We start from the raw sequence: 20490 nt of genomic DNA, 5'->3' as shown, positions 1-20490 counted from the left end.
GCGTTGGTTAAGTAAACCTGGCGTACAGCCAAAAAGGGTTAAACCCATACCGTAACATGTCGATAGCACTGTGTCGTGTACATAACACTCTACCTTTCTTTCCTAAACGATACATCAAGGCAGGAGAAACGTTTAAAAAAATATTCTTGAGGTGTTTAAACGATTGTTTTCTGTGGCCTACATCGTTTGGAGTACATTTCTGTCAATTTATTACATTTACGATCATTAAATCAAACAAGCGCGTGCGGAAGTTGGTAATTATGCGACGGCCCTCGAGTGCTGTTGACTGGCGAAGTGTGAAAAACGTCGTAGGAGTTTCGGAATTCAACCGGCGTGCTCTCTTGGGCGAGACGTTCCCAGCCAAGAAAAGATATATGCGTGACTGTAATGTAAACATATTTTTGAATAGCTTCAAACACTTGGTAGTCATGAACTCAACCTATGTCACTGTAAGCACAGGGATAGTAAAACGGACGTTATTCATGTTCAGGTCCTTTATGTTATCGCCAACAGCCCTGGATGAGAATAATCGTTAATCTGAGTTGGTCGGGATATAGATTTAGCCAAACCGGTTCTCCGTGTTTCCAATAATAGCAAACTGCGGTGCTCTGTAGCCAGGAATTATCAACAAGCTGGCGATCTGTATACGGGTATGTGAGAGAAGAAATATTATGGTGAAGACATAAGGACTTAAAACATGGCGGAATCAGAGACAGGGGGGACTAGCGAATCTGGTTCTGTGGGCTCTCAGAAGAGGGAGTTCACCTGGGCAGACGACACCGCGACGCTTGGTGTTTATAAGGACGACGAACGTCTGCCCCGAATCGTGAAATTTGAGGAGAACAAGGAAGGCAAACTGTCTCCTGGTTTAAAAATGTATTGTAAACAGACAGTTTTGTTTCATACTAAAAGCACAAAGAGGATTGCCAGTGCACGAACTATTCATAAGGACAAGGACACGGGGATGTACTTTGAGGTTGGGCAGACATTACTTTTACCCGAGGACTATGAAGGTGAGTGGTCGTGAATGTTGAAACCGGTTTGGGTTTACAGGAATCAAAAGGCCTGACTGGACCGGAAACACGTGCGTGAACTCATTCCGGTTTGTTGTGAGTTGGTTTTAAACATTCATGTGATCCAATCAGCTTGATTAAATAATGAGATAGAGTCACGAAACATGTGGTAAGCGAGAACCGACACAGACAAGCTTATCCGATTTTTATAGTAACAGAGTCAACGTGACTTACGTCGCAAATCCCCTTTTACATAATCCTATATAGAAATGATAATTCTGAAACAAGAGAAACGTAAAACTTACAAAACCGTAAGACCACGTTGTGATCTGCGTAATAACAAAAATGCTATTATTTTCATAAAATAATTATGAAAGACCCAGTCCAGCAAGAGGAAGAATCTTGCCCTTTCTGCTATTGCTTCTAGTTTAACGATACAGTGAACATACATAAAGATTTGCCTGAGTCGAAGCAACATAATCATTTATATTCATGCATAACGTTGCATAGGTGAACTGTTTATTGTGATAAGCTGAACCTTTATCCATCAAAGTTGGGTTATTACATATAACTTAAGCATATGACAACTTAAATTTAAACCGACTTCAGGATTCACAAACGTTACTTTGGTGTCATTTGCTTGTACTTTAAAGGTAAAAATTATTTTTCAGGATGGTTTGAGATGGTCCCCTCTGATTTCGGACGGGCCACTTGCTTCCGGTCAATAGCGGAAGTTTCCGAGGCCATGCCCCGGAAGTTTTTCTCAAGGTCAAACATCAAGGCTATCCGGATCCAGAAGCAAGAAGATGGAAACCAGAAGATCTTTGAAAGAAAGGTTCCTGCTGGGTCCGTTCTTAAAGTTGAAAGCATTTTTACAGCAACTTGGAAAACGAGTGCTGTGACTGGGGTGTTCAAGAAAAGCAAAACTGAGTGGACCACAACAGAAGTGAAATACTTGAAATGTATAGACACTGACCAGAAGGAAATACTTGTCCCCCTCACCAAAACTGGAAAGTTTAATGCACTGTACGAGAAGGGTAATCTAAACAAAAACTCTGTATATAGGATGAAAGACATCCTTTCGGATCTGACTCTTCCAATTAAAGCTAGACTGTTGTTCGGCAAGGCGCCAGTGGTTCCTTGCATATTCACCGGTATGATGATCATTAAGGGTGCCGAAACTGTCGAAACCGTTATCGCTAGCACTGTTTTGAATAAAAGGAACGTTTTGTTTGAAGTGCCAGTTACAGCAGCTTGTACTGTGACAGAATCTGCTGATGAGGAAGAGTACACGGATCTGGATTCCTACAAGGATGCTAAGAGACTGTGCAGGAAGTATGCAGCGTTGTACAGCATGATGATAAAGTTGAGTCCAGATCTGGACACGAACCAGCAGGTGATCCAGCACATCCCCACCTCCTCCACTGGAAACACCCTGTCCCTAGACCTCATTGGGGACATCAGCTTGACCGATGACCCGGTCAGCATGATGATGGAGTCGGACACTGACTCTGTCCAGAGCGAGGACCAGAGTCCTGTCTTTAGAGGAACATTGTTAGAACTTAAGGAGTTTAAGAATAGGGAATCCACCACAACAGTGTGAGGGTCGGAGCAGGAGTCCAGAGCGGGCACAGTCCAATGAGTCACGGGGGTAAGGGTGGGGTAGTTCGGAGCTCAGTGAGAGTGGGGCTGGGGTAGGTGGTTTTTTTGGGGTGTGTTTATGGCAGGGGTGGATGGGGGAAGATGAATGAGAGACGGATTTTGGAGACACTCGGACAGTATGGTGCCAGCCATGATAGTCGGTCTTATTAATTGTGTGAGTGAGCAAGAAGTGTTTTGCACCCCTAAAGCAATATACCAGCCATATCGGAGGACACCCCACACATTGTGGGGAATCGAACCCAGGACTTTGCAATTGGCTTCACGTGTGAACTCGTTAACCACTTGGCTACCCAATCACCCATCATTAAGTCGGATGAGGAAGAAACCGCATCAGGGAAGGGTATGATAATTGGCTGTTTAGCAGAAATCAAGGAATAGGATGTGATTTTTACGAGAAGTCAAGCCATACTGTAATTCTACATCAAATGATATATAGTCCTATATTGTTGAATACTGCATTATTGTTACGATAACCACAATGATATTAATGTGTATGTGTGCTTGGGACATCCTCATCCTGGGAGGGGACAATATTCCCTCTCTCCGAGTAATCTGTAATCGTCTTTGAATGTTCGCTATCGTGACGTTTCTTGCTGATTAGTATGGCTTAACGTCGACGGAAGAGTTTGCATTGGGTTGGCAGATAACATTTGATTTACAGAAGCGTTAAAGTAATGTAATGTCTTCTGTGCCACTAATCCAGTGTGCTATGATAATCTCCCTTTGTCAATTTGTTTCGGACCAGATTGTTCGAAGACATGTTTCTTTTCTTGTGGGTATTTCCTCAGCCCAGATTATATTTTCGTCAAACTCCACAGGTGAAAAAAACCATGATCGTTTTCGGCTGTTTCTTAATCGGAAATGAAAATTGAAAAAATATTAATGTGAAAATTTTGTCTTCCCTGAAAATACATGTATGATTGATTATACAACGGTTGCTAATAGTATTTGAATTGACAAAAATATATTTTGAATGAAAAGTTCCCTTACCTGCCAAAGTGTTATACATGCTGCGGACAATTTGATCTGGTAAGGTAATATTAGAAGGCTTTCTGTGTATTTTGTACTCTAAAATATTTTTTAGATATATATATAGCCAAGATGTATAAGTTCCTTCGTAGCTTCTGGGTGAGTGAGTTTCAACTTTATGATAGTCGGGCACAGGGAAACCCACAGGGACGGGTATTGAATGAAACCATAGGCACGAGTATAGGCGAAATCCTCAGGCACGAGTATAGGGGAAACCCTCAGGCACGAGTATAGGGGAAACCCACAGGGACGGGTATAGGGAACCCACAGGCCCCAAGTATAGGCGAAACCCAGAGGCACGAGTATAGGGGAAACCCACAGGGACGGGTATAGGGAAACCCACAGGCACGAGTACAGGGGAAACCCTCAGGCACGAGTATAGGGGAAACCCACAAGGACAAGTATAGGGAAACCCACAGGCACGAGTATAGGGTAAAACCCTCAGGCACGAGTATAGGGGAAACCCACAGGCACGAGTATAGGGGAAACCCTCAGGCACGAGTATAGGGGAAACCCTCAGGCACGAGTATAGGGTAAAACCCTCAGGCACGAGTATAGGGAAACCCTCAGGCACGAGTATAGGGGAAACCCTCAGGCACGAGTATAGGGGAACCCACAGTCACGAGTATAGGGGAACCCTCAGGCACGAGTATAGGGGAACCCTCAGGCACGAGTATAGGGAAACCCACAGGCACGAGTATAGGGGAAACCCTCAGGCACGAGTATAGGGGAAACCCTCAGGCACGAGTAAAGGGGAAACCCTCAGGCAGGAGTATAGGGGAAACCCTCAGGCACGAGCATGATTTTTTTATAAACCGAGAATCATTATAGGATAAATAGTTGTCGAATAACGAATTCAAATCCTCGATCAGTTGGTCCTGGAACGCATAAGGTACGCAAAACTGCACAGCGAATTGTGGCGCCTTAGACATGCCCCGAGGCGAATAAGGAATTAATACACCTTGATTTATAGGCCTTGGGTGATATTAAGGCAGCACAATAAATATCAATGAATGACATATAAAAAAACCCTTATATCGTAGTGCTATGAATCACAAGCTGGTGTTTCACTTTGCTGATTTGTTGTGGACAACGCATGTGTGTGTACCGTCAAAGACTCCAAAGGAAGGTAACTGTGATCGTTTTGTTATGTTGCATTATTTATTTGAATTATCTTTTATCCCCTATCTTTTACATGAGTGAGTGAATGAGTGACGTGTGTGCTTACTGTCCGGTGCTAAAGGGAATGTATTTATGTACAACAATCAATGTTTATATCATAAATAAACCATTAGAAAAGAAGTTTCGTGTATCTTTGACATTGAATTAGTGTGAGTGAGTGAGTGAGTTGGGTTTAACGCCGCTTTTAACAGTGTTCCAGTTATATTACGGCATGTCATATTGATGTGGGAGGAAAGCCCAAAGTGATGCAGGTCTCAGACGGTTACCACTTTAGTGAAACCCACGAGCACGGGTATGGTGCTGACGAACCTATAAAACATAATCGGGGCGAACCGGGATTCGAACCCACAATCATAGGTTTCTGGCGTGCCGAAGGGACGCAACACTGCACAGCGAATCGCGGCGCCTTAGACGACTGGGCCCCCCGTGTGATAAGTAATCTTGTCTGTGCCAGACAATCCTGTGATTGACATCATGAGAATCGATCCACGCAATTGGGATACGATGCCATGCATCAACCAAGTCAGCGATCCATTTATCAACCAATTGCGGCGATCCATTTAGTTACCCATTATCACAAGCACGAGCTGCTGAAGTCCTTTTCTAAACTGGATCTTCACAGGGGGGTTGGGGTGGTAGTTAACCATTCAGATGAAATTTAAGATTAGCGGATCCTGTCGCCTTACACCACTGGGCCACCTGCTTCCAGAGTGAGTCTGGTTCAACGCCACTTGAAACAGAATGTCAGGTGTATTACGGCATGTCATATTGATGTGGGAGGAAAGTCCGAAGTGATGCAGGTCTTAGACGTTTACCGCTGGTGAAACCCACGAGCACGGTTCATAATACCAGTGTCGGTCTACCGAATTGCAAGCCCTGGAGATATAGAGGATAGAGCACAGGTATGTTGTCTACAAATCTTCAACCATAATCTGGGCGAGTCTGTATTCAAAACCACCATCACAGATGTCAGGTAGGCCTAAGGGACGCAACTCTGCACACTCTTCATTACATCGAGTGCCCGCGCTGTATATTTGCCATGTAGAGTAATAAAAACTAAGTTACCTCTGTTTTTTCTTCGGTGTTCGATGTCTTCGTTGTCAAAAAGTCTTCGTACTGCAAAGTCTATAAAGGTGAAGGCCGATTCTGGATCTTCCAAAGTGACAATCAAGTCAATTCCCACTTGCCATTTTGGCCACATTTTATGACAGAGCCAAAACCTTTCAAAAGCAGTTTAGAATGCACGAGGTCCGAAGGCTCCTAATTCATTCAGTTCTTGTAATCCCCAATACACGAAACATTTTTGAAAATATGAAAACGATAAGTGCTATTTGCGTTGGGGTAGACGTTAAATATTCATGCGAATTGTGTTCCCTTTGTGTACTCTGTGAGGATTGTTTTCTAACACCTGTGTTGGGCTCGTTAATCATTCGCTGTAAGCCCTGATCAAGAATGTCATCAATTGTCTGTATGTAGTTCTGTATTTAATAAATATCGAATCAAGCGTTATTCATTTCTTGAAGAGCACCATTGCGTGGAGAAATTGGCTACACGACACCGTTAACATCTCTTAGACATGAGACATTGTCAAGTCAGTACATCCCTGCCATCCCAATGACCATGGGTTCGAGTTACGCAGAATGTTTTGTATAAAAATATTAGTTTAATGTCAACACATAAGTCAAAGGAGTTAAAGACGATAGGTTCATATAGAAAGGCTGCCCACTCTATCCTGGTACGTGGGAATCGGGGATCCATCTAGAGGCGAGTCGAGACTCGACAATTTGGTATGTGGGAATCGGGGATCCATCTAGAGGCGAGTCGAGACTGGGCAATTTGGTACGTGGGAATCGGGAATCTATGTAAAGGCTAGTCGAGACTGGGCAATTTGGTACGTGGGAATCGGGGATCTATGTAGAGGCTAGTCGAGACTTGGCAATTTGGTACGTGGGAATCGGGGATCTATGTAGAGACTAGTCGAGACTCAGCAATTTGGTATGTGGGAATTGGGAATCTATGTAGAGGCTAGTATAGACTCGGCAATTTGGTACGTTGGAATCGGGGATCTATGTAGAGGCTAGTATAGACTTGGCAATTTGGTACGTGGGAATCGGGGATCTATGTAGAGGCTAGTATAGACTCGGCAATTTGGTACGTTGGAATCGGGGATCCATGTAGAGGCTAGTCGAGACGTAAGTGAAATACTAAGCGGCGTTAAACTCACTCACTCACTCATCTCCATCAAACACTCAATTCTTGTCCTGTTATCTAAGATGCCCCAATTTGCTGGGCTGTTCCTTAAACCTATGATTGTGGGTTCGAATCCAGGTTCCATCCGGTTATGTTTCTAGGTTTGCCAGCACCATACCCATGCTCGTGGGTTTCACCAAAGTGGTAAAAGTATTCGGGATTTCCTTCCACATTGAGCTGACACGCCGAGTTATAAATGAAATACTATATCAAGTGGCGTAAAAACCAACTCACTCACACTCATTGACTACTGCTATATCACACCATGGCCATCAAGTAAATGTTAAATATTTTCGTCCAAAAAGTAGTCTTCATAATTGTTATTCTTTCCACAAAACACAATTATTGTAAATACATATTTTATTCTGATCATATTTTATACACGTATTTCTGAGATCATGTCTTCATTTTACCCTATCACTACAGTAGAAATATATAGTTTCAAAATTTATAGATATTTCAAATCATAACAACCCTATGTAACAACTTAAATTATAATGTATACACATATGCGTGTATATCACATACATGTGCAGTACAGGAACTTTGGACATTACGTCGTAAAGCATTACATGTACTGATTGAGAAGTAGTCTCCCTTCGGCTATAGCAGGATGTAATACTACTGGTGGCCTTTTTCAATCACCGTTTCTTTCCTCATTGCATGGAGTACAATAATTCAGTTTGTTTGACAAACATGAACCCTAAATTCGATTACAGCTGGTGGGTTAATAAGCTTAAAGTGATGAAGGAGTTCAGGTACAGATATACGTCCATGTTCGCGATAAGCTGTGCCTCCCTCTATCTCAATTCAAACCAATGAAATGTGGAAACATTTCGACATTTCTGAAACGAGGGTACGGACGTATTTAGCACCGTCAATTCCTAAGGTTTACACGCACGCAATATTCAACATTTATGATCAAATTCAGTTAATTAAATATATCTCTATACCCGATACTCCTACAAGACAAAGCGTTTCAGACAAAGGCAGATTGGTCAGCCACGTCAAATGAAAAGGGTATATACTTGACAAACCACTTAGGGATCATTCCTGGGGATATTTATTTTAAATTTTGAGCTCACCCTTCACTACAAAAAATATGCGCCAAAATATTCATGATCTCCATTTTTGTTCAGTATTATATACTACTCAAAAGAAGTTAAAGAACACCCGATTTACAGTGAAGTGAATACAAGAAAAATGTCTCCCTACGTCTTTTGTTTGTTGTTGGTCTGCCAAAATAACTGTATCATGAAACTATTGTGTGTGTCGCTCGCAGTTTTCGCTGCTCGCAAAACTTTTCAGATATACAGTGCATTGTTACCCAAAAGGCTCACTTTCCTGTCGTTCCAACAGTGTCAATCAAATACGTAATTACTGCAGCACATTAGACCAATGGCCCTCTCAGAGTCGCACGCACAAGCGGATAATGTGCGGAGTAACAAGTGTACACGAAGTCAACATGGGACAAGCTTAATCGCCTTGCACACTAGCCCTAGTCGTAATCCTCCCTCAAGTCTCGTTTCTCGATCTCGTAATCTCGCCGAACCTTCAAATCTCGTCGGAACTTCTCGTAGGCAGTTTTCATGAACGCCAAACACTTTCTCTTCACGACGTCGCTGTGTTGGTCCGCTGTTTGTAAAGCTAGTTTGAACTTTGGATGTGGAGTAATTGATAATTCTAAAATTTTCGGCTCCACCGAATTCAATGTACATGCAATCACAGTATGTTCTTTGGTCACGTGACTAATTCTGAGAACCCCCGTAAACTGACATTCCTGGGAAGGGGGGTCGCCGTATATAAGTTGTACTTTAGTTACACTGTCTTTGTCAAACGTTTGCATGATGCTAGAGATAGTGTGAGCAAAGGCGCCCGCGTTCACACAACTTCGGGAACTACTTTTCTTCAGATCGACAATATAAAATTGTCCAGTTGAATCGTAGGGCAATAATATCTCTACGTTTCGGTCTCGGTTTGTACAACGCAGGGACAGAATCAGCTTCCGTTTCTCAGACTTCCGGCTATTGATGTATGTCACCTGATCCTCATGAATATTCATAACATAAAGTAGTCCCGGTGGGATCTCCTTCTTTTCATATACTAATGTATCCTTCCGTTGGTGATGCGCTACGAAGCCTTTGAGTTTTACGAGGCACAGAAAGGACGCTGGCATAATTCTAGCGACGGTGGATAAGGAGGTCAAGGCCATGTCATCACTGCCCTCGGTGTTCAGAACTTTGAAGAAACCTGTAAAAAGATGTGGTAAATCATTTACATATTTAGACTCTGGTTTGTTGTGGTTTTCTTAATTTCGTTAATATTCTAATACCGGCATATTTAGTTTTGAAAAATCAACAAAATGTACCTGATAGGATGATACAGTTATTCATTTACGTTGGAACCTATTGGTACCGTCATAGACGTCGAGGCCCGTGCTGAATATAGATTCGCACATTTCGAAAACATAATCTGACCCTTAAAAAAACTTCACTTGGTCGAAATATGCGTGCTTTTATAGACTGACTATGAAGTTTAAAATCGCAACCAATCCTCAAACACTAAGGAGGCCCTCTAAAAATACAATAATCGACCCTAACCATCGACTTCAGACATGTAAAAACAGGATATCAAATCTCAATAGGCTTACTGCGTTAACCTCCTGTCAGCTGACGACATATTTTTGTTTTTTAATAAATCAATTGATTCTACTTGACATCCTTTGGATGAATTTACCCCAGTGATAAAACCTTTCTGTTCAGTAAAAGCGAGGTCAGCTTTATTATTGAGGTTCGCGGCTCGAAGGAGATTTTATGAGCGTTTCTTCCCCTTCAATTTGACATCATTGAGTGAAGACCAGAACCACATGATTGTGTATTGTGAACGCCACAGTGCGCATGTTTCTAACACATGTGGCCCTTGCAGGATCTGTTGTTTTAGTCTCTTGCTGTTTACAGTCTGGATCAAGTCTGCCGTGATATGGTTGTAATATATTCACGGTAATGTTAGATAATCCATCACTTATAATTACACACACGTATTACACAAAGAAGTATTCGACGACATTATCCGCACATTATTGTGATGCTTTGGTACGTGACAGCACAATATTTATACTACTCAAAAGAAGTTAAGGAACACCCTTTTATTCCTTTAAGAAGTTAAGGAACGATTCATTAACATTACTATAGTTAATCTGTAATGTCATCTTTAACATCTTTAGTATATATATATATAATTTGTTAATTTGGTTTGTAAGACTGGATACTGCTCAAGAAGTTGGTATAAATTCATTTAGTCGCCCGTGTTAACGCTATTAAAGGTATGGCTATTCTCAACATGACATACAGGCGAGTCCTGCTGCGGTATTGCGTGGCTGTTATAGACAACGTGTGCCCACACATCACTGTCAAAACACAGATGGCACGTGGTAAACGTGCAAAGGCTGACCATTTCTTGCCACGTGTCACAGCAGGGATAATGTGTATATTTCACTATGCACACATATACCGTTATTCGATCTGAAGATTTGTGCACACGATGCGACTTTGTCGTACGACTGGACCTATCGGTTGGCGATTTTAGGTTGTGTGCTGTTTTGACGAGGTCAGGCGAGCTAGCTTTACTGCTGCAACAATGTGTAAACACCACGAGTGTCACCACACAATGAAATTGCACAGTGACCCTGATATGATGGCTATAGGTGGCATCTCTTAAACGCTTTCTTAGAAAAAGATGTCACAGGTGTAGGTGACAGTTTGTAAACAGGCCTATTGTGACATCTTAGGGTGAGAGTTTTACAGAGAATGTAAAGTTAATAAGCGCAGTATCAGTGTTCTAAAATAAAATATTGAAGTTGTAGTTTCCACTGTAATAGTGCTAAAAGCACAAATGCATCCTCTATCACTACAACCTGTTTGAAACAGTTGTAAATAAAATAATTATGCTAAAATATGTTTGACAAATTTGTTTATATATATATAACTATGTATTCAGGACTTTTTCCATGACGTGGCCGGTGATCGAAGCATTGAAGCATCGAAGCACTAAGGCGGTCGTGATTGGTTAGAGGTCACCACTGAGGCATTCGTGATTGGTTAGAGGACACCACTGAGGCATTCGTGATTGGTTAGAGGACATCACTAAGGCGGTCGTGATTGGTTAGAGGACCCCACTGAGTCGGTCATGATTGGTTAGAGGACACCACTGAGGCGGTCGTCTCTTATTGAGGACACCACTGAGTCGGTCATGATTGGTTAGAGGACACCACTGAGTCGGTCATGTTTGGTTAGAGGACACCACTAAGGCGGTGGTTTATTGGTTAGAGGACCCCACTTAGGCATTTGTGATTGATTAGAGGACACCACTAAGTCGGTCGTCACTTATTGAGGACACCACTGAGGTGGCCGTCATTAATTAGAGGACACCACTGAGTCGGTCGTGATTGATTAGAGGACACCACTGAGTCGGTCATGTTTGGTTAGAGGACACCACTAAGGCGGTGGTTTATTGGTTAGAGGATCCCACTTAGGCATTTGTGATTGATTAGAGGACACCACTGAGTCGGTCGTCACTTATTGAGGACACCACTGAGGTGGCCGTCATTAATTAGAGGACACCACTGAGGCGGTCGTCATTGATTAGAGGACACCACTGAATCGGTTGTCACATCTTGAGGACACCACTGAGGCGGCCGTCATTGGATAGAGGACACCACTGAGGCGTTCGTGATTGATAGAGGACACCACTTAGGCGGTCGTGATTGGTTAGAGGACCCCACTTAGGCGGCCGTGATTGATTAGAGGACACCACTGAGGCGGTCGTCTCTTATTGAGGACACCACTAAGGCGGTGGTCATTGATTAGAGGACACCAATTAGGCGATCGTCACTGATTGAGGACATCACTGAGGCGGTCGTCACTGATTAGAAGACACCACTGAAGCGGTCGTCACTGATTAGGGGACACCATTGAGGCGGTCGTCACTGATTAGAAGACACCACTGAAGCGGTCGTCACTGATTAGGGGACACCATTGAGGCGGTCGTCACTGATTAGAAGACACCACTGAAGCGGTCGTCACTGATTAGGGGACACCATTGAGGCGGTCGTCACTGATTAGAGTACACCACTGAAGCGGTCGTCACTGATTAGGGGACACCATTGAGGCGGTCGTCACTGATTAGAAGACACCACTGAAGCGGTCGTCACTGATTAGGGGACACCATTGAGGCGGTCGTCACTGATTAGAAGACACCACTGAGACGGTGGTCATTGATTAGAGGACACCAATGAGGCGATCGTCACTGATTAGAGGACACCACTGAGGCGGTCGTCACTGATTAGAGGACACCACTGAAGCGGTCGTCACTGATTAGGGGACACCATTGAGGCTGTCGTCACTGATTAGAGGACACCATGGACGCTGTCCTTATCGATTAGGGAAAACCATGCACCTGATGACGGACACATGTGACCACGGTGATGACGGACACTTGTGACAACGGTGATGACGGACACATGTGACCACGGTGATGACGGACACTTGTCACCGCCGTGATGAAGGACACATGTGAACACGGTAATGACAGACACTTGTCACCGGTGATTGAGGACACTTGTGAAAACGGTGATGGCGGACACTTGTGACCACGGCGATGATGGACACTTGTGAAGCGAAGTAATTACATAGTTTTCTAAAATAACAATGCTGAAATCTGTACCAGCAGTTGAATATACGTTAGATATGCAGTTGACAATACATTGATAAAACCGCTTATAGCAAAACAATGACCATAAGTTGCTAGTTGCCTGGCAGGATAATACTTCGTCCCTTATCTTATTTTTCCCAATATACCTCTACAAAATGTAATGTAAAATCCAAATGGAGCCAAGAACAATGCTGAATTATCTGAAAAAATCTAGACATGCCAAATCATTTGAAACTTGAGTTGGATTCAATTTTAATTTATTATCTAGGGTCTGGTAGACAGACAAATTGCCTGTGTTTGCTTGCCCCAGTTATTGCCGCTTTGAAATCACTGAAAGAACTGCTCTACAGTGCAAGGTTTGGCGGAGTAACTTTGATGCATTGCTTCATTGTCCTCTTGTTTTATATGAAATATGCTTTTTGCACCTTTAAAGGTATACTAGTATGAGTTCGCGAGGTGCATCACACAAGGGTTAACTGACAGCGCTATGTCGTATTTACACTGCGGGCGTAGCTCACCTCTAACAGAGATTGATGGGACCAGACGGGTGTCTGTGATAGATGATCTGTCACCTGTCGAAATCACTTACTGTTACTTAGATCGAATACCTGTGATAATTAATTCTCCCAAATTTTATGTATTTGACAGTGATTCGCAGTCAGCGATTTGTCAGTTTGTTATATTCTTCCATCCATCTCTTCTACTCTCCTCTCTAAATCAACTGCAATTACAAATTATATATTTTTACAATTTACTATCTTCTCTGTATATATATAACTTTAACCTAGATTATTGGTTTTTTTACATATATTTATTCACGTTTATGCACAAGGACCGTTTTTCTTTCTTTGAATAGCGTGCAAAGTTTATGCAGGAGGTGACGTTAAAGTTTTGAGGACGTTTAACGTCGCGTCCATGATTATTGCACTTATATAGCGACGTGCATGTACGTGTGTGTGTTTATATGGCTACTTGTACTTGTCCGGACTGATGCCGATTTCTAGCGCTAGCTCACTGAGATACCATGCCGCAGACACCATGCCACTCAGACACAGTATACTGACTCCGAGCCGACCAGTCCTTGTTTTAGCCCCTTAATGCCGAGCGCCAGACAGGGTAACAACAAGTACCATCTTTTAACGTCTTTTGGTATGACATGGCCGGGGATCGAACTCCGGACCTTCCGCTCTCCGGGCGTACGCTCTGCCACCAGACCACGGAGGCGGTCACTTTATGCAGGAGGAAAGCCGGAGGTCAGCCTCAAACGTTTATCACCTGCTTGATTCCCAAGAGCATGCTTTAATGCGACAAATTTAGAAACATAATAAGGGTAAGCTGGCATTCGACCCCCAATCATCAGCTTCAGGGACAGCGAACTACGACCACATGTCTCCCCCATTGACCGTCAAAGATACGTAAGTTTACAAAGTCAGAGTTTCTATAATATACACATGGGTGAAATAGCTATAATCTCAAATCGTGGTTCATTGTTCATGATATCAACCACTGGTTTGCCTGTCATCCATGATTGACAGGCCGCGATGTTGGAGTTGGGACACTGCTGACGGATAAACAACTCGGTCACATACAAACATACGGTTGATGCCAGCTAGCGACAATGAAGTGAACTCTCTTTACATTTCAGATGGATCATTTTCACATAACTATATATAATCCGCTACACGGACCTTAGCGTCAAGCAGGAAACGCCTTGAGGCTTGAAAGACTTACGCTTTAACGTGTTATGCTGCTTTATGGGACGATGTGAGAGTTTATAAAGGCACCAGGGGAGGAGGTCAGGGGACATTTGACAGGTGGTGAAAGAGACGGGGCGCCACACCAGGTGTGAGGTCATCGACAGACGGTATCTTTGTAAAAGCATTGGGGAAGTGGGTCTCTATATATCAAGGTGTGAGCGTTCAGAGCAGTGGGGAGCGGGGAGGGATGAAGAGTAAAGGCGAATGGTCACAATGATGCTTCTCACACGGGGGCCGTGCATTCACTGCCCGTGGTCAGCTTAAAATGACCTGTGAACATGACCCGCACAAAGACTTCAGCTATTAACTCTACTTGTCAAGGACGCTCCAACAAATTACTGGTCTATTCATAGTAAAGGTTGACCCGTCCCGACAGACAGCAAGGCCTTCGCGACAATATTGTCAAATACTGTCCAATTTGTTCTGTGGTAATTTCAAGAGAAAGTGTTTGCCACCATGATCTTCTCCGCACAAACGTGTGAATTTGTCAATCTACCACGCACCATAACACATTCACCTGATGTCAATATGGGGCAAAGGTCGTTCCGCGACGTTATTACTGTCTATTATCCGTCATACACGATATATAGGTACTGGAGTTTAGGTTTCAGACGAATAAGTAATAAAAAAAAGACCCCGGGATTTTATGGTATCGTATTAAATAAATGATAGCTAATACACGACATGACACGTGACTTGAGATTCATATGCCTGAGTAAACTCTTCACCTTATCTGACCTTTGCTAATCTAGGGATCAAAACAAGCGTGTCAAAAGGAGTTACCTGAGGCATACCTTATTCCGACTGGCGTGATGTCAATCTCGACTAATAAGTATACAAGTACACTGACGGACAAAAGAAAGTATACACTTGAAATTTCGATTTGGCTTAACGTATTATAAACGTCACAAGGCTGAAAACACTCGTCGAAACACTGAAAACGTTCAAAAACACAAATGTGATACTCTTATCAAATACATCTCCATAGAATAACTACAGTAAACTACGGTTATAACGAACACGCTTATAACGAACCGACGGATATAACGAAGTTACTTTTTTGGTCCCGACTGCTTGCTGTAGTTATGCTGTATATGTACGTATAACGAACTACGGTTAAAACGAACTAACATTAGTTGTCCATTTGAGTTCGTTTTAACCGTATTTTACTGTATTTTCGTTTAGTCACCATCAAACAGTGGTGTATATGTTTTTGCCCGACTGTATATTTGTACTTGGCCGAAGTAGTCGTCATGGTGGTACTTAATACTCGTCATTATTAATCTAAAGCTTTACTTATAAAAACAAATTAAGTTGGACTTTGCGATGGAACATCTCGATTGTGTAACAATTCAGTATTCGGCAGTAGTATTTATCATAAATATGTATGATGGAAATATTTTGATTTTTTTACGAATATATATGATACCACCTCTGAGGGATTAACTGTGATTTCTTGAGTGGCGAGTACAAGCGGTAGAACAGGACGTGAATGTTTACCCTTGTCGCGAACACCTGGTGTCATCACTGAGCCAGTGCTCCATCCAATAATTTACACCAGTATTTTGGATTTTATGTCCAATGGAATCTGTCTTGGCAGATAATCGAGACTGGTTATTCTCTGGTATTTATGTTTTATATTAAATTACAAGTGTATATTCGTTAGATCTATTTCCGTTTTGTCTAGAATTGTATGCATAGATACACACACACACACACACACACACACACACACACACACACACACACACACACACACACACACACACACACACACACACACACACGCACATAAATATAACTAGAATGATGGGTGGGTGGATGGATAGATAGGTAGATAAAAGATGTTTAAAGATAGGAAGGTACAGATAAGTATTGATGGAAACAGTATCTGTGTAGGTGTTGATGGATTGATGGATACTAGGGAGATGGATATAGATACTGATAAAGACATCACAGTATTGTTGGATAACTTGTACCAGGAGATGGATGGATCCTGGGATAACGACCGAGATGTTATCGACAGATAAGTATCAATGGATAACTGGTACCAGATGATGGATGATGGGCAAATGCAGAGATGTCATAGACAGACAGGTATTTGTGGATCAGAGATGGATAGATACATAGATATTATCTTTTAAACTAAAAAAAGAAACCTGAAGAAAGACAATATTCAATAATCCAAACACAAAACCCATTTTCGTCTTAAGAACCCCATACTTCTACCCTGCCTATTGAGTGTTGCGATAGCGAGAAACAGATTACCCCTACGTTGAAGGGCCATAATTACCCGGATACTGTTCCCCATTGTTAGGGGGGTGTAGTGGCGTCTTCTTACCACTGCAACTCCTCGAGGACGGGGGGGGGGGGGGGGGGGAGGGGGAGCTGGGTCACCCCAACATTCTTTCCCATGTTAATGTTCGCTCATATTGCGTGTTTTGTCAGGTGTAAACACGGCTGCTGTCATAAGCCATTGTCACTGTGGCCGATGTGATCCCTCCAACGCCACTGTTATCGGATTGTTTTTCTATCGGGTTTCCCATTTGTCTGATTCGCGAGCATGACTCGGCAGCACGGACACAAGGTAGGGTTACAGTGTTTACATTCATAAGTGCTAATATTGGACCGAGGAAACGAAGCAGGGAGACGTCACATGGTAGACATGCATATTGATTACGTGAAATCTGTGCACTGCAATCAACGGGATCGTCCTCGTGTGCAATAACATGTCAGTCTACATTAGTAGTTCACTTGAGCATTCCCCGCTACGGAGTTCAATATACACTCTAATCAATCATATGACACGTCAGATTGTTGATCCTCAAAGCCGAGTCAATATTATAGTTTTATCGATGAGTTTAATCAATCCGATCACGAACGGAACGGGTATGCATGGGTGGGGCATAGATTTACAGTCTCTCTGAGTCATAGATCACACAGACACAACTACATACATACACTTACTACGGTAAATCACGAAGGCCCACATAACCAATAGGAATATTATTATTACGATGTAAGTTATATTAACAGTTACTTATAACTGTAGCCAAAGCTGTTGCATTGGCATTTTAGAACTTGGTAAGTAACAGAAGAGACAAGATACTTTATGGGTAACGCTTCTTTATTCTATTATATTACCCTTATGGTAATAATCTTGTTTTTCTTTCTTTGTACTGTGCATCTCAACACTCATATACTATCTGCTCCGTTTGACGACCCGCTTTTACTGGACACACCATTTCAATGCTGTGCAGGGCGACCCACAACATCTTCTCCCAGCTCCGACCCATCCGTCACCGATGGCCACGTGTACGCCGCATATCTCCTCACTCACGCCCACCCCCCTCCCCCCACCCCCAACCCCTAGCTCCATCCAACTCTCTGCACCAACCCACGCGCCGCGTACCCCCCTCACATACACACGCCCCCCCCCCCCCACCCCCCCACCCCCCAACAAACTTCCAGCTCGCTCCACCTCCCTGCACCAACCCACGAGTACGCCGCGTACCCCCAACCCCAAATCCAGCCCTCCGTACCAGCTCACCCATTCATTAATTTCCTTCACAAAATATTAACGCAAAGTCTCTTTTGAAATATTGCACTAAATCTGTTTTAACCGAGTCATCTGTGCATTTCCAAGCACATCACTCTCAACCCGCCCCCTCGATTACTCGATTAGAACCTACCTGGGTAATGTTCCGGAATGACGACGTAGGGTCCGACCTCCCTCTCCCTTCCTCTGGGTCCCGGGTCACGACGCACGTTCCGCGAAAACACCCTCGTCAGCTTCACTTCCTTATACAGGAGCAGGGGTTGTTGGAAGTTGAACCCTTCACTTCCTTCCCCATTACTCTGTACCACATCCTCCTCGCAGATCTTCACAATCTGGGGTAGCCGGTTGTCCTCAAGGATCTCCCGTAGCCTCTGGTTGTGGTCCCCCCACACACAGGACAAGCCAGACCCGGGGGTGTTAGGGGACATGTAACTGTTCCCAAACGACGACAGCTCTGCTGTGGGCTTGACGGCGTCCCCTGTGTGATGCATATTCCCACACTAGTCACCTCACGCCGGGACTACAACTTATCATTAGCAGTCGTCTTCACCCAGCCGGAGTACCATGGGTCGTCCCAAAGCTGGTTATAACAGTAACTATCCGTCCTTATCAGTGTCGAGAAGCCCCAGTCCCTCAAGCTACTCTGACGACTTAACGACCAAGGAACAACTCGACCGTGACGCTGCTATTTTCCCCTTCATTATGAGAAGTGTGAGTGCCGGGTACATGCACGATCACCGCATTTATACGTAACAAGACCGGGCGAAGACGACCGCCCTGTCTCAACCCCAACACCCGGATTTGCGACGTGAAGTAAATCACCACTTGCTGTCTCGCTAAGCAGCCCCCGCTGTTTGTTAGCAAGTCAACCTTCCGAACCTTCAATAACTGCAGACGAAACCCGTCTATGCAAATTAAAGGTAGTCAGAACGCGTCATATTTTTTATCCTTTCCGCCCTACGCGTCTATTATATAGCTGACAGAACACACGAGGCACTTTCTCCTGCTTAGATCTTGACTGCCTTTATGCCACAGCTATATTTACTCTTATCGTCAATGTAATCGTGTTTAAATAGCTTCTATAGGTCTCTGTGTTGTTGATTTCTCTCACCGGTTCTCAACAGAACCACCTACAGACACGCATGAGAATTTCTCAGATACAGGTGTGCTATGCTTTGTCATTGAACTCTTCTCTCTGTTAATAATATCTATCGCTGAGATCCCCTCACTGTTATAGGATTGTTAGGGTCCCATTTACGCCCTGGATCAACCACGTACTTACAATTACATTAATGTTTGACGTAGCCCGTTATAGTATTTCAAGTAAGGCAATATGTATCTTGTTATTCTATTTTACTATGTCGTGCTGAATATATTTTACTTCTAACCCCAAAATCTGTATCGATATGTATCTTGCTGGATTTCCTTTTAGTTCCTCCTCCTAAATGTGTAGTGTATATTGTGACGTTTTCGTGTTAGCTTGTAGACCTGGGCCCACTTGCATAAAGCGATCTCAGCGCTACGACTTTTGTACATCTATGTTAGAGTATGGGCGTAGCGATAATATGGCTTTGTGCAAGTGGTCCATGTACTCTTCTCTGGAGGAAGAAGTACAGACATTCCCGAACTATGCATAGCTCTATATATTTGCGATTGTCCACATGGCCTCGAGAAACTAAAATATCGAAATCTTTGCTGGGTATTGGAAAAATGAATCATCAAATTATAACGATTTGAAACTGGGCCCCGTTCCACAAGCCGATCGTAGCGCTACGTCTGTCGTCAGTCAATGTTAAAGTATGTGAATTACAATCACCTTAGCGCGTTGACTGTTTTGTGGAACGAGGCCCTTATCAGGTTTGCACTAAATAAAAAAAGATAAAGCTAAAATCCACCAACAGGGCTTAATTACGTGATATTATGCAACTTTTAAATTTACTTTAAAAATTAACTTTAAAATTTCCAGTGGGGGAAAAAGTGCACTTACCCTACCAGCTCCTTCATTCCGAGGACAGCATCGCTTAGTAATTACCTTTGATATAAACACCCATAGACCATATATATCTATTCATCGAGTTTAATTTATTTTCGAAACATAAATGTGAACTACTGAAGCTGAAACATATGACAAGATGCAACCAACCTTTTCAACACACTACTTTTTAAATGAACACAAATACCCTCGCAGATCAAGACGACATACATACCAACACGTCTTTATATGCATTACAGCAGATGCAATTACTCACGGTAGATGCATTCCCTCACGGTAACATCTGAAGATACTATATGCCTCATTATAACCAATAATCATTGACAAGGTTAAATA

At 43.1% G+C, this 20490-nt stretch overlaps 2 protein-coding genes across 2 annotated transcripts; one reads left to right on the top strand and one right to left on the bottom strand.

Annotated features, from left to right (window-relative positions):
• The first annotated feature begins 574 nt into the window (after window positions 1-574).
• LOC124136128 lies at window positions 575-5006 on the top strand. Its single transcript, XM_046501939.2, has 2 exons — window positions 575-1013; window positions 1685-5006. Exons 1-2 carry the CDS (start codon window positions 698-700, stop codon window positions 2614-2616), a joined length of 1248 nt encoding a protein of 415 aa, XP_046357895.2. The 5' UTR covers window positions 575-697; the 3' UTR covers window positions 2617-5006.
• Window positions 5007-7481: 2475 nt separating this feature from the next.
• On the bottom strand, window positions 7482-19094 carry LOC124136129. Its single transcript, XM_046501940.2, has 2 exons — window positions 18295-19094; window positions 7482-9386 (listed from the first exon to the last, which is right to left on the bottom strand). The coding sequence occupies exons 1-2, from the start codon at window positions 18650-18652 to the stop codon at window positions 8635-8637; spliced, it is 1110 nt and encodes a 369-aa protein (XP_046357896.1). The 5' UTR covers window positions 18653-19094; the 3' UTR covers window positions 7482-8634.
• Between the last annotated feature and the right edge of the window lie 1396 nt (window positions 19095-20490).

Source organism: Haliotis rufescens, unplaced genomic scaffold (genome assembly GCF_023055435.1).
Source record: "Haliotis rufescens isolate VD_foot unplaced genomic scaffold, xgHalRufe1.0.p SCAF_2, whole genome shotgun sequence".
Classification (NCBI taxonomy): Eukaryota; Metazoa; Mollusca; class Gastropoda; order Lepetellida; family Haliotidae; genus Haliotis; species Haliotis rufescens.
The sequence above is the reverse complement of the archived record's forward strand: the minus strand, read 5'-3'. Positions and strand labels throughout refer to the sequence as shown.

What these genes read in the sequence shown, in the direction of transcription:
- LOC124136128 (XM_046501939.2), top strand. Translation starts at nt 698, where the DNA reads ATGGCGGAATCAGAGACAGGGGGGACTAGCGAATCTGGTTCTGTGGGC. An exon ending in TTTACCCGAGGACTATGAAG is followed by an intron (nt 1,014 to 1,684) that starts GTGAGTGGTCGT and finishes ATTATTTTTCAG; the next exon opens with GATGGTTTGAGATGGTCCCC.
- LOC124136129 (XM_046501940.2), bottom strand. Translation starts at nt 18,652, where the DNA reads ATGCATCACACAGGGGACGCCGTCAAGCCCACAGCAGAGCTGTCGTCG. An exon ending in CATTCCGGAACATTACCCAG is followed by an intron (nt 9,387 to 18,294) that starts GTAGGTTCTAAT and finishes ATCTTTTTACAG; the next exon opens with GTTTCTTCAAAGTTCTGAAC.